Source organism: Danio rerio, chromosome 6 (genome assembly GCF_049306965.1).
Source record: "Danio rerio strain Tuebingen ecotype United States chromosome 6, GRCz12tu, whole genome shotgun sequence".
Classification (NCBI taxonomy): domain Eukaryota; kingdom Metazoa; phylum Chordata; class Actinopteri; order Cypriniformes; family Danionidae; genus Danio; species Danio rerio.
In genome coordinates this window covers 14,294,900-14,308,714 of record NC_133181.1, presented here as the reverse complement: position 1 = coordinate 14,308,714, position 13,815 = coordinate 14,294,900, and the positions used below count along the sequence as shown (strand labels likewise).

The 13,815-nt window shown below is 35.5% G+C and overlaps 3 protein-coding genes across 5 annotated transcripts in view; 1 reads left to right on the top strand and 2 right to left on the bottom strand.

Moving 5' to 3' along the window:
* Window positions 1–13,815, bottom strand: part of asic4b (acid-sensing (proton-gated) ion channel family member 4b) — a 750,743-nt gene that overhangs the window by 350,470 nt on the left and 386,458 nt on the right. The gene's annotated exons all lie outside the window — the stretch shown is intronic.
* Window positions 1–13,815, top strand: part of arl6ip6 (ADP-ribosylation factor-like 6 interacting protein 6) — a 58,304-nt gene that overhangs the window by 36,738 nt on the left and 7,751 nt on the right. Inside the window, exon 5 of one of the 3 annotated variants that reach the window (XM_017356417.4) lies at window positions 9,807–13,293. The exons of the other annotated variants lie outside the window; for them this stretch is intronic. Within the exon in view, the coding sequence (XP_017211906.2) occupies window positions 9,807–9,858 (52 nt within the window). The 3' untranslated portion in view covers window positions 9,859–13,293. Of the gene's footprint in view, window positions 1–9,806; window positions 13,294–13,815 lie in introns of those variants that run through there. 3 annotated transcript variants of the gene reach the window in all.
* On the bottom strand, window positions 5,151–6,246 carry rprmb (reprimo, TP53 dependent G2 arrest mediator candidate b). Its single transcript, NM_200806.1, is given in 1 exon segment — window positions 5,151–6,246. A coding segment is annotated over 1 exon segment (309 nt). The 5' UTR covers window positions 6,104–6,246; the 3' UTR covers window positions 5,151–5,794.

The window sequence follows — 13,815 nt, the reverse complement described above, 5'->3', positions numbered from 1 at the left end:
ATTTGGAGAGGATTTATCAAAACAACTGGCCAACATACTATTATTAATAATACAGTCAAACGTTGCATGTGAACAATTTCAGAACACGTGAGGGGTCAGAAAAACTAATTTTTTTGTCATCCTTACTGCAAACTTATATGAGCCACAATATCATTAAATGTGGAGGAGACCTTACAATATTTTCTGGAGGGAAAGGGGGTCTCAAGCAAAAAAAAGATTGGGAACCACTGCTCTATGGGATTGAGATCTGGTGACTGTGGAGGACATTTAGGTACAGTGAACTCATTGCCATGTTCAAGAAACCAGTCTGAGATGATTCGTGCTTTATGACATGGCACATTATGCCAGGGCATGTAGCCATCAGACGATGGTCAGTACATGCTCCGTAACAATACCCAATTGGTACCCAATGCTCAATTAGTATGAATAAGTCCAAAGTGTGCCGAGAAAATACCCCCCACATCATTACACCACCAGCAGCCTGAACCGTTGATACAAGGCAGGATGGATCCATTCTTTCATATTGTTGACGACAAATTCTGACCCTTCCATCTAAAGCAGAAATCGAGACTCATCAGACCAGGCAACTTTCTTCCAATCTTCTGTTGTCCAATTTTGGTGAGCCTTTGCGAATTGTAGCCTCAGTTTCCTGTTTTTAGCTGACAGGAGTGGCACCCGGTGTGGTCTTCTGCTGCTGCAGCCCATACGCCTCAAGGTTGGACGTGTTGTGCATTCAGAGATGCTCTTCTGCATACCTCTGTTGTAACAAATGCTTATTTGAGTTACTGTTGATTTTCCATGAGCTTAAACCAGTCTGGCCATTCTCCTCTGACCTCTGGCATCAACAAGGCATTTAAGCCCACAGAACTGCCACTCACTGGATATTTTCACTTTTTCTTACCATTCTCTGTAAACCCTAGAGATGGTTGTGCGTGAAAATCCCAGTAGATCAGCAGTTTCTGAAATACTCAGACCAGCTCGTCTGGCACCAACAACCATGCCACGTTCAAAGTCCCTTAAATCACCTTTCTTTCCCATTCTGATGCTCAGTTTGAACTGCAGCAGATCGTCTTGACCATGTCTATATGCCTGAATGCATTGAGTTGCTGCCATGTGATTGGCCGATTAGAAATTTGCTTCAAAGAGCAGTTGGACAGGTGTACCTAATAAAGTGGCCGGTTAGTGTACGTAAATGCAATTCTAACTTTTTCATGCAATTGTGAGTACAAAGTAACTGAGATATAAGCACACAATTGTGTAAAATAAAAAAGATTGAAGGTATTTGCTCATTAACTTTTAATTTTGAGAATTAAACTACTGAATGAGGGGCGAAGGAGGGAAAAAGAAGAGTCTTTTCCACTCAATTGGGTAAAGTCTTGTTTATTTATTAAATTATTCCATCATGTGGTGGAAAACAGCTTTAATAGTTATTCCATGAAAATGAGGTCAAACCCCTTTATTTTAAGGGTATATTAAGAAGATGTTGAACACATTTATCATCTATTCTGCAAATTTCTTTCTGTTCCCACATATGGACACTCTTGAAATACACTGCACAAACTCAGACAAGAAGAGTTTGTCAACTGAAGACACTTCTGAGTGTAGTTAATGTGATCTCCGAGTTCTGTAAAAGCTCAGGAAAGTCAAGTGCTGGCCCATTTCATTTTTCACGTTCTGCTGTTTATCGTTTGCGCAGCTGTTTTGCCGCACCGATGTGTGTAGTGGAGTGAAAAAAATGTCTAAGGTATACAAACACTGCTCCGGACGCACAAGGTAGGGGTAATGGGGGTGATCTGTACCACTTAACAGAAGTATGCCACGGAGGTCAACCGAATGTCATCTTAGTTTAAGTTGAGTCAATTGTTTTGTTGTTGCTATAATTAAACATTATTTGTTGAATTGATTGAACGTTCAGTTATTAACAGTTTTAAGTTCACTGAGGTGTGATCTGTAACTTGAACCAAATGTTACTCATTTTTATTTAGAAATGAAGTTTTAAAATTAAGAAAACATGTCTAATAATATTTTAGTATAAAGGACGACATGGTGGCTCAGTGGTTAGCATTGTCGCCTCACAGCAAGAAGGTTGCTGATTCCCAGCTAGATCAGTTGGCATTTCTGTGTGGAGTTTGCATGTTCTCCACATATTGCATGGGTTTCCTCCGGGTGCTACGATTTCCCCCACAGTCCAAAGACATGCGCTAGGTAAATTAAATAAACCAAATTGTCTGTAGTGAACAGTGTAAATGAGTGCGTATGGAGGTTTCCCAGTACTGGGTTGCAGCTAGAAGGGCATCCGCTGTGTAAAACATACTGTGTGCTGGAAAAGTTGGTGGTTCATTCCACTGTGGCGACCCTTGATGAATAAAGTGCCAAAGTTAAAGGGAAATGAATGAATTGCAGTGTGAAGCAGGATGAATATTTAAGATTTCTAATCTGTTTTTATTGTAAATAAATGTACTATGTAAACTTAAAACATTACATTTGCTGTTTGTTCAAACTCATTTAAAATAAGCTGAAATGAAACAGTTCTTGAGTTTTTTTGGGGGGTAAACGTAATTGTTTTATGTTTAATCCACTAGAATTTTTTTTAATTGCTTTTTCAAATTGCTTTTGATACTGTGGACCGCTCAGTCTTCCTGTCTCGCTCGGCCCATCAGGTTGGCCTACAGGGGCCTGTGTTAGATTGGTTCACATCTTATTTAACTGGTCGTAGTTTCTCAGTTATGGTTGGTAATGTCACTTCTCCTTTTGCTCAATTGACTTCTTGTGTTCCCTGGTTACACATGCTGCCGTTAGGGTCAATCCAACGCAATCTCACAGCAATTCGTAACTTTTTGATTTAGTGGCTAATTCGTATCAATTCGTACAATCTAACTCGTACAATTTAGCACGACTTGCTCATCACCCAATGACGGTTGGGGGGACGGTTGGGTGCCACGCCTCCTTTTTAAAACAATACATTTTTGTACGACTGAACTCGTACAAATTAGCCACTGAACTGACAAAACGTAAAATACTAGCGTTTCCTCGTGAGATCAGACTGGATAAATCATAATGTCTCCTTTCATCTGTATGCTGATGATGTTCAAATCTATCTCCCTGTTGCTTCAGACTCTTCAGGCACACTAAAATCTCTGCACAGATGTTCAGTTGACATTAAACTTTGGCTGTCTCAGAACTTTCTTTCTCTGAAAAAACAAAACAAAACAGAATGTATTGTGTTCGGCAAAACTCAAACCTGCCTAATGACCTACCCTTAAATTATCTTAGCTTTTCCCCACATTTTAGCCTTGTAGTTATAAATTTGGTAGTGAATTTGAACAGTAGTTTAAAATTTGATAGACAGGTAAATTCAGTGATCAGGGCAAGCTTTTTTTTTTTTTTTTTTTTTAGCTCTGCCTTCTTGCCAAAGTCAAGCCATTTCTGAGCCAGCGTGATCTAGAGAAAGCCATCCATGCTTTTATCAGCTCTCACCTGGACTATTGCAATGCACTCTATATTGGAATTAACCAAACCTTACCTCATTGATTACAACTGGTGCAACTTGCTCGCATACTGACCAATAGTAGCAAATGTGAGCACATCACATCTGTCCTTTACCTGAGCTCGAACTCCCCTCTCGCCTTTCTAATGGAAGGGAGCTCCGGGCTCGAGGATATTACGAGCTCAGGGCTCTCTCCCGGGACAGCATGCCAATACGCTTTATTGATGATCAGCTAAATGTGAACTCTTGAAAGTACACTCTCGGAAATAAAGGTACAAAATTTGTCTCTGGGGTGGTACCTTTTCAAAAGGTACAGTTTTTTACCATACAGGTGGACATCAGTACCTTTATGGTAAACTTTTGTACCTTAAAGCTTTACTTTTGCACTTTTAAGATACTGTGAGGTACACATTTGTACTTTTAGGTATTGATATGTACCTTTAAGGACCTGTTAGGAACAAAAATGTAGCTTTTAAAAACTACCACCTCAGTGACAGGTTTTGTACCTTTATTCCTGAGAGTGTACTGTTGTTTGTTTTTAATGCAGTTAATGGTTTTGCACCTTCATATGTGAGATTTTAAACGTTCATAAACCGAACAGGGTCCTACCATCAGCAGATCAGTTGTTGCTGGAGATCCCTAGATCCAGGTATAAACAATAGGGTGATCGTTCATTATCAGTGGCAGGTCCAAAACTGTGGAACACCCTGCCTTTAGAACTTTGCACCATTACAAATGTGGCACTGTTCAACCTCCGGGCTTAGTGGCCACATATGTGGACAGCACATTTTAGCTCTTAAGTGGCTATTTAAAATACTTTAAATGTTTTATATTTTGCTACAGACATACAGTGTCATCCTGCAACTGTTTTGCAGCGTATGAAATGTACCAAAGACTATTTTTAACTGTCCAAAATGGAAAAAAAATAATGTTTTTTACTCTCTGATAGTCAAAACATGTTCAAATATGCATTACAAAACTGTCAGGAAAAGTCTCTTCTGTAAATTCACACCACGAGCCCACACATGTAGACATCATTTTATACTAAAAGTACATCATATAAAAAGATGAGACTTAGGTTTTTATTTTAATTGGGTTCCAATAAGCCCAAATAGCAAAGAGAAATAAAAATGCATGTAAAAAAACACCTTGGGCCTTAAGAGGTTAAAGCTAAGCTTAAAACCTATTTATTTAGACTTGCTTTTGATATTTGGTAGTACAAAATGCTGTTTTATTGATTCTTGTGTTCTTACTGTTTTATGTGTTTTAATATTTAATTTTGTTTTTACTACTGTAAAGCACTTTTGGCCGCCTCCTGGTTGTAATAAGGTGCTATATAAAAAGTTTCATTGATTGATTGAGTGAAATTTGTAAAGACTAAGAGCTAGCTTAATTCCTTCATGTTATCCCAAGAGATTGTGTGGAATTCAGCATTCAACATGACAGTGTAGTTAATAAAAGAAAGTAATTGAAAACATGTTCAATAGTGAACTTTGAACGTTATTTTATGTTATTTAGTTTATGTGTGATGAACTGCTGTTGATTTAAATCTGACTTCTGCAAAGAGTTTGCCGAAGGCTAAAAACATAACTATATTACTTCACACTCCCTAATCTGACAATGACATTTACATGAAAGAAATAATGTAACAATGCTCTCGAGATTTTGTACTGGCCTTTTATATAATTAAAAGAGAAAAAAACAGCTTTGAGTTCACAGTGACGCATGAAAATCTATTACATTTTTTTCAATTTCAGATGACATCACTGTTATAAAGTTCAGCAGGGTTTCTATCATTCAACATGATACAGAATTCCGCATAACATGCTATCAAATTACTATCAAAACGATTGCAAACTGCAGTTGGACAGTATACTTGTATATAAAACTTTCCAAATGTAAATAAAGAGTTAAAGTATCACAAAATAGACTGGCCTATCTTAAATATCAATTGCTTTTGTATACAGTATAAAAGTATGTCTTCATTTATTTCAACTTAAAATGCATGACTCATAATGCATGCAACGTTTACCCACGTAAATCTTAACAGTTTGTTCCACAAGCATTATTCATGTACAACAATTACTCATGGTCCACAGAGTGCGCGAAACAGTCCATGAAACATTTTCCTCTTCTATATTTCATATCAATTATCAGTCAACAGGTCTCTCGCACCGCGCTACTAACTGTACTTTTCTCATCAGCTGCCCTTCTCCAAACAAACAAACACTGAGTCATAAAGGTAACGTGCGAGTTTCTTCGTTTGTGGAGGACGGAGTTTTCACACATTACCAACACTTTTACGCACTAATACGATCCCACGATGACCGCTTCCACATCCTTTGACGGTCTTCTGTCTGTAACCAGAAAGTTGATCATCCCTTCGGACTTAATCAGCAAGTTGCAGCCTAAAAAGAAGATGCCGAAGACGACGGTGAGCGCCAGGACGCACATGACCGCGATCTGCACCGTGCGCATGATGAAGACGCTGCGCTCGTCCAGCGCCGCGGACACAAACCCGCTGTCCGTCACCACCGAAGACACGTTACAGCACGACAGAAAGCTCGTGTTGGAGAACAGAGCGCTGTCTGTGTCGTTGAAACCCGTTGAATTCATGCTGAACTGCTGTTCTCTGGTGTCCTCTGGAAGAGAGGAGCAGGTGCGTATAGTTTTCCAAGTTTCCCTCAGTTTATGAAAGTCCCGAGAGCGAAGAAGATCCTGACAGAATGAATGGGTGGACGTGCAGTGGTTGTACTCGGTGCTGTGGTGGAGGTGACTGGGGGCTCGGGTCTGCAGAGGACAGGGGGGTTTGACTTCTGAGAGTACTGAGAGTTCAGCCGCGGCCGCTGGGCTTTGCGTTCAGATTGCGCCCCCTTTGACGCAAACTGAAAAAAAAATACAGGCCGGGAACAGCGACAAGAAACTAACCAACTACAAAATGAAACATTATTTTTGAAATTACTTTAAATGAGATTTAAAAAATCTCTAAACTTATTTTGAATACTCCTTTATGCATTACAATAGGTGTAACAGATTCTGCAGAGAAACACGTTCAAATATTCATTTTAAAGGTTCACTAAAGAAATGAAAATTTACTCCCTATTTTGTCACCCTCAAGTGGTTCCACGATGGGCTCCAATGGGACATTTTTGTCCAGATGTTTTTGAGTGTAACTTTTTTGTACCTCTAGTGTAAAATAGACTTATGAAAGGAATTGATTGAGGAGTATAAACATTCAATACATGATTGGATTAAAGGGACAGTTCACCCAAAAATGAAGATTAACTCACTATTTACTCTCCCTCAAGTGGTTCCAAGACTATGAGTTTCCTTATTCTGCTACACATTAATGAAGATATTTTGAATAAATGTAAAAACCACTGACTTTTATAGGAAACACAAATATTATGAAAGTCAATGGTAACAGGTTTCCAACATTTTTCAAAATATCTTCTTTTGTGTTCAACAGAATAAAGAAAGAGTTTTGAAAAAAGGATGAGTAAATGATGACAATTTTCATTTTGGATGAGCTATCCCTTTAATGACAAATGATCTGCAAGTCAGGAGATAATTAAGTGGTTTTAGGAACTTTTTTTTAAACAAACGATGCTAAATAGCACTTAAAGTGGTTCATTGACTCGTAATCATAAAGGCATCACTTTACATTTCTTTGAAGGCACTTTTTAGACCCATATAACACTCAATGCTGCTTGTTCAAACTACTTAATTAAAATGAGTGGAAAAACAGTTCTTTAGTTGTTTTGGGACAACCTAATTGTATCATATCGAATCCACTTTAATTTGTAAAAATAATTAAGTTAATTTCAACATGAAGGAATTGTGTGGAACCCAGGATTTTTTACAGTAAAGGTTTTAGATCTGTTTTGAATCCCTATAATGCTTTTCTGAGTTCAAAATATTTTGTGAAATATTGTTGTACAGGAAATAAACTGTTTTATAGTCCTTTTCCCAGCTAATCTACAGAGACTATGAGATAGCAAGATAACCTTTCAGAAGTCAGAATTATTCGCCCCCCTTTGATTTTGTTTTCTTTTCTAAATATTTTCCAAATGATGTTTAACAGAGCAAGGAAATGTTCACAGTATGTCTGATAATATTTTTTTCTTCTGGAGAAAGTCTTATTTGTTTTATTTCAGCTAGAAAAAAGCCATTTTTAATTTTGTAAAAAACATTTTGAGGACAGAATTATTAGACTCTTTCAGCATTTTTCAATAGTCTACAGAACAAACCATCATTAAGCAATAACTTGCCTAATTACACTAACCTGCCTAGTTAACGTAATAAACCTAGTTAAGCCTTTAAATATCACTTCAAGCTGTATAGAAGTGTCTTGTAAAATATCTAGTCAAATATTATTTACTGTCATCATGGCAAAGATAAAATAAATCAGTTATTAAATATATTAATATATTTATAAATATATATTAAAACTATTATGTTGAAAAAATGTGTTGAAAAAATCTCTCCGAAATTGGGGAAACATAATAAACGGGGGTTAATAATTCTGACTTAAACTGTATATGTGTGGATTACATTTTAGCAAAGCTTTTGGTTATTTCTTTACTGTATGGTTTCATTTGTTAACATTGCGTCTACTGCATTATATATAATATATACAAGGGTTATGGTCCTCATTTTTACCCAGTTTATAATGATAAGCAAAATAGGATAATAAAATAAAGAGCTAGCAAACTTAGTTAATTGTTAGTTCATCATTATGTACAACCCCAAATCAGAAAAAGTTGGAACAGTATTGAAAAAATGCAAAAAAAAAAAAAAAAAAAAAAAGAAAGTAGTGATTTCCACATTTACTTTGACTTGTATTTTATTGCAGACAATTCATTCATTCATTTTCCTTCATCAGGGGTCGGCACAACGGAATGAACTTATCCAGCATATGTTTTACACAGCGTATGCCTTTTCAGCTGCAACCCAGCACTGGGAAACACCCACACACACTCACATTCACAAACATACACTAAGGCCAATTTAGCTTATAAGGCTTATTTTTTTGGACTGTAAGGGAAACCGGAACACCCGGAGAAAACGCACACAAACATGGGGAGAACATGCAAATAACACACAGAAATACCCATTGTCCCTGCCGTGGCTCGAACCAGTGACCTTCTTGCTGTGTTCTCTCATGAAATTATAATACTGCCAAGCTGGTATACTATAGAAAAGGTATTAATAAATATAAGTACATTGACAATATGGCATAAATGTCCATGTGTTAACATTTAGTTTATCACAACATTTAACAATATAATAATACTTCCGATATTAAAATTGATGTGGAAATAGCATTGTTTGGATGGTCAGACCAGGCTCTAACTTGGCCTAAACATCAACAACTCTCCCTTATGTTTGGTATGGTGCTGGCTAAGAGAGTGATTCTGATGGAGTGGAAATCCACGAAATGGTTTCTGCTCTCAAGTTGGAAAGGTTACATTTCTCTAGATTTGGCAAACAGAAGTTGTATGACAAAATATGGGGTCCCTTCATTAGATGTATAGGTTAATAATGTTTCTGTAATAATTTTTTTTCTCTCCACATCTTTTTACATGTCATCCTATTTTGTTTTTATTCCATCAGTCTGGCTGAGATTTCTTTATTGTTTTTTGATGGTGCTGTATAATGGCTGTATTGTTTGCTAGTGTTTTGGTGCGTGTTCTAGTTAGTATAAGGTAATAACACCGAGATAAGTTTGTTAAAATATATACATGATGTACACTATATGGTGTTATGTTTAAAAAAAACAAAAAAAAAAACAACGAATAATACTTCCAATGGATTTCTTAACTTAATAAAATATTAATTTATTATTTAGTTTTTTTATTATGTTAATTAATGCACTTAACTAATGTAAAAAACAATAAATGGTTGAATTATTAATATTAATTAAGCATTAAAATATATACAAATGTACAAATACTGTACATACATAAATTTACATATATATATATATATATATATATATATATATGTTAATTAGTTACTATTATTTCATTTTAGATAATAGATCACGTTAGGTAATGTATCACTAACAGGCCAGTGAAATTCAAACGAATAAATAAATAATTGTCACTAATGGATTACATTCGGGTAATTAAAAAAAGTAGTAGTGGCACAAAGTAAATGTTAATGAGGTGAATTAGGAAAACCAATTGCACATGAAATATCTTTTTGCTCTGTGGCATTAAAAATGCTCATTATTTTTAATTAAAAGTGTGTTTTTGCACACTATAACTAAAGGCTAATTAGTGAACTAAACTGAGCTTGGTTTGTGTGTTTGCAGTCTGCAGTCACGCGTGCAGCAGAGGGCAGAGTTGCTCCTAAAATGTGTCTAAATCAAGGTGGACCTCTGCTGTCACTGTCATGTGAGCATGTAATGCGGTGTGTTTTAATCATGACCTCCTTGTTAAGCACGCAAGCTCCATTTCATATGTTTTATTACAATGATCCATCCCAAAAGTTGACGCATGCATGAAACCACCATACTGTGAGTCACATCTGGGTTTAACTTCAAGATGGAGATCCATAATTAATGAAAGCACACAACAACAACAAAAACCCTCTGGACTGAAGAGTGCACATGTAAACATATGGATGTAGAACAGGAGGATTGCCATGGAAATATATGGGAGCGATAGTTCCGTTCAGCATTACAGATAATCTTTTTAATTTACTTCTGTTTACACACTTACTCAGGTGAAAACTGACATGTTGTGGTGCCAGATCAGTCTCAAAAACAATACATATACAAAATAAAGCTAATGCACCCACAACACAATTCACATTTACAAAATCCAATTTGTGAACTCACAAGTAAAAATCAAAAATATTTTTGCCAAATAAATTGGATTTGTGTATTTTTATATCTAGTTTTGAATTTACGAATAGGATTAGTGCATTTACGAATTGGATTTGTGTATTTATGAATTGTGGTTTTACATTTAAAATTGGATTTGTGTATTTATGAATCTTGTTTTGAATTTACGAATTGGATTTGTGTATTTATGAATTGTGTTTTTACATTTAAAATTCGGTTTGTGTATTTATGAATCTGTTTTTGAATTTACAAATTGGGTTTGCATATTTTTAGATCGTGTTTTGAATTTACAAATTGGATTTGTGTTTTTATGAATCGTGTTTTGAATTTACGAATTGGATTTGTGTATTTACGAATTGTTTTAAATTTCCGAATTGGATTTGTGTATTTATAAATCGTGTTTTTAAATTTAAAATTGGGTTTGTGTATTTATGAATCTTGTTTTGAATTAACGAATTGGGTTTGTGTATTTTTATATCGTGTTTTGAATTTACGAATTAGATTAGTGTATTTACGTATTGTGTTTTAAATTTCCGAATTGGATTTGTGTGTTTACGAATTTTGTTTTGAATTTACAAATTGGATTTGTGTATTTACGAATCGTGTTTTGAATTTTCAAATTGGGTTTGTGTATTTTTATATCGTGTTTTGAATTTCCGAATTGGATTTGTGTGTTTCCGAATTGTATTTTGAATTTCCAAATTGGATTTGTGTATTTATGAATCGTGTTTTTAAATTTAAATTGGGTTTGTGTATTTATGAATCTTGTTTTGAATTAACAAATCGGGTTTGCATATTTATTGATCGTGTTTTGAATTTACGAATTGGATTTGTGTTTTAATGAATTGTGTTTCGAATTTACAATTTGGATTTGCGTATTTATGAATCGTGTTTTGAAATTTAAGAATTGGATTTGCGTATATATAAATTGTGTTTTGAATTTAAGAATTGGATTTGTTTTTTTATGAATCGTGTTTTGAATTTACGAATTGGATTTGTGTATTTATGAATCGTGTTTTGAATTAATGAATTGGGTTTGTGTATTTATGAATTATGTTTTGAAATTTCAAGTTAGCTTTGTGTATTTATGAATCGTGTTTTGAATTTTAGGAATTGGATTTGTGTATGTAAGAATTGTGTTTTGAATTTATGTATTGGATTTGTGTATTTATAAACTGTGTTTTGAATTTACAATTTAGATTTGCATATTTTTGAATCGTGTTTTGAATTTTAGTATTGGGTTTGTGTATTTATAAATTGTGTTTTGATTTAACAAATTGGATTTGTGTTTTTATAAATCGTGTTTTAAATTTATGAATTGGATTTGTGCATTTACGAATCGTTTTTTAAATTTACGAATTGGATTTGGGTTTTTATGAATCGTGTTTTGAATTAACGATTTGGATTTGCGTATTTATGAATCGTGTTATGAATTTTTGAATTGATTTGTTTTTTTTTTTATCGTGTTTTGAATTTACAAATTGGATTTGTGTATTTAAGAAATGTGTTTTGAATTTAAATTGGGTTTGTGTATTTATGAATCGTGTTTTAAATTTTTGAATTGGATTTGTGTAATTTTGAATCGTGTTTTGAATTTTAGTATTGGATTTGTGTATTTATAAATTGTGTTTTGATTTACCAAATTGGATTTGTGGATTTAAGAAATGTGTTTTGAACTTACCAGTTGGAATTTGTAAATGAGAATTGTGTTGTGGATGTATATATTATATATTTTGTAAATGTATCATTTTTAAGACTAACCTGGCTCCATATCCACCTGCTCCTATATAACTGCAAGTATTCTGCTTTGAAAAATCAGCACGTCTAAACCATGTATTTGATGCTCAGGGTTAAATGTGTCTTGAACAAGCACTTAGCAGCATCAAAGCTTTGGATATCGGGCATATAATAAGTCCTAAAAGCCCCTTTTGTGAAGCGTTCAGCAGTGGGAGGAAGAATCGATCATGGAGGGTGCTTGGATCCTCTCAAACCTGGCCTTTTAATCAACAGGCCGCTAAACGGGATCTGTGCAATGCAAACAACATCCCGTAATGTGGCTCCAGGAGCGAGTCCATCATATGTGGAGCTTTCCAGTCGCACTGGGGGTCCTGTCTTTTTTTTTTTTAACATGTCCTCTCTGTCCCGTATCACCCTCTCCATGTGTATATGAATCATCCGACCCATCCAGAAGAGAAAAAGAGAGAGAGATGTGCTCTCAGGACATAGAGCTATTCCTGTCTGGGTGTTTCTGTGCACATTGAAATGTGCTCTCTCTCTTCGAATGCGTTCACTATGCTGCTCTTCCTCAGTGGTGGAGGTAAAGAGGGAAAAAGAGAGAGAGAGAGAAGGATGGAGTGTGGGTGGCTATGGGTAGAACAAGCTACAGATGGAGGAGTACAGAAATTTGTCATATGGAGAGATTCAGGAGGCATCTGAAATGAACGCAAGAAAAAAAAGCAAAGCAAAATGTGTGTTTTGAGCTCAGCTTCATGCTGATGTTGATCAGGCTGACGGTAAAATATGTTAAAATATCTGCGATGCGTGACTCATCTTGCAATGTCGTTTGGGTCTGCACGTTAATGTGATGAAATCTCTTCGTATTACGTGTAAAAGCTACAGAAATCCACATAATGAGAGATTCAGGAGAGCTGGAAATCGGAAAAGCGCTGCAGGGAGAAAAGCTGTCAAAGACTAATTGTGACATTATAAAAGCTGTGGTCATTTCAGAGGCCTGATTACAACTTCTGCTCAATCAGCATCACGATAATGACTTATCAAACATTGGGATTCTGCATTGAGAAGAATTCTGCTTAAAAAAGCGCCTATATACTGTGATGTGATAAACTGTTTGCCCTTTACCGATTTCTTATGTGTTTGTATGTTTGTCACACATTAATGTTTCAGATCATCAAACAAATTAAAATAACAGTCAAAGATGACACAAGTTAACAAATTATGCAGTTCTTAAACAAAGGTTTTTATCATTAAAGGGCCATGACACCCCCCTCTTTCAGTTAAAGTCTACTTCAGAATTTTTTCAAAAGATGCATGATTAATGGGCGTGGAGCTCCGCGAGCATCGGGCAGGAGTGGGCGTGGCCAGCAGGGGAGAACGTGAGCGAACAACTGTTGTTGTCAGTTAGCTCACAAAATGAGACACAAAGAGGAGACGCGTGAGTTTATAGTTTACAAAGTTAAAATGCAAAGAAATGAACAGTGATTTAATGCCATTACATACATTTGTTATTCGTAATTTCATATACACATAACCACAATTTATATCATTATAAAGATAAGTGTGTTCATGTAAACCCTATAAATGAGGACTTCTCCCTCAATCCCCGTATCCAGCAGACTCGGTGCAGCAGGTCTCCTGACCTGTCTATTTTAACCATTAGCCCTGCTGGTAATTTGGAGGATTTAGGCAAACACAGCAGCACAGTGATGTGTCTGAATGTGAACGAACTCCTGATAAA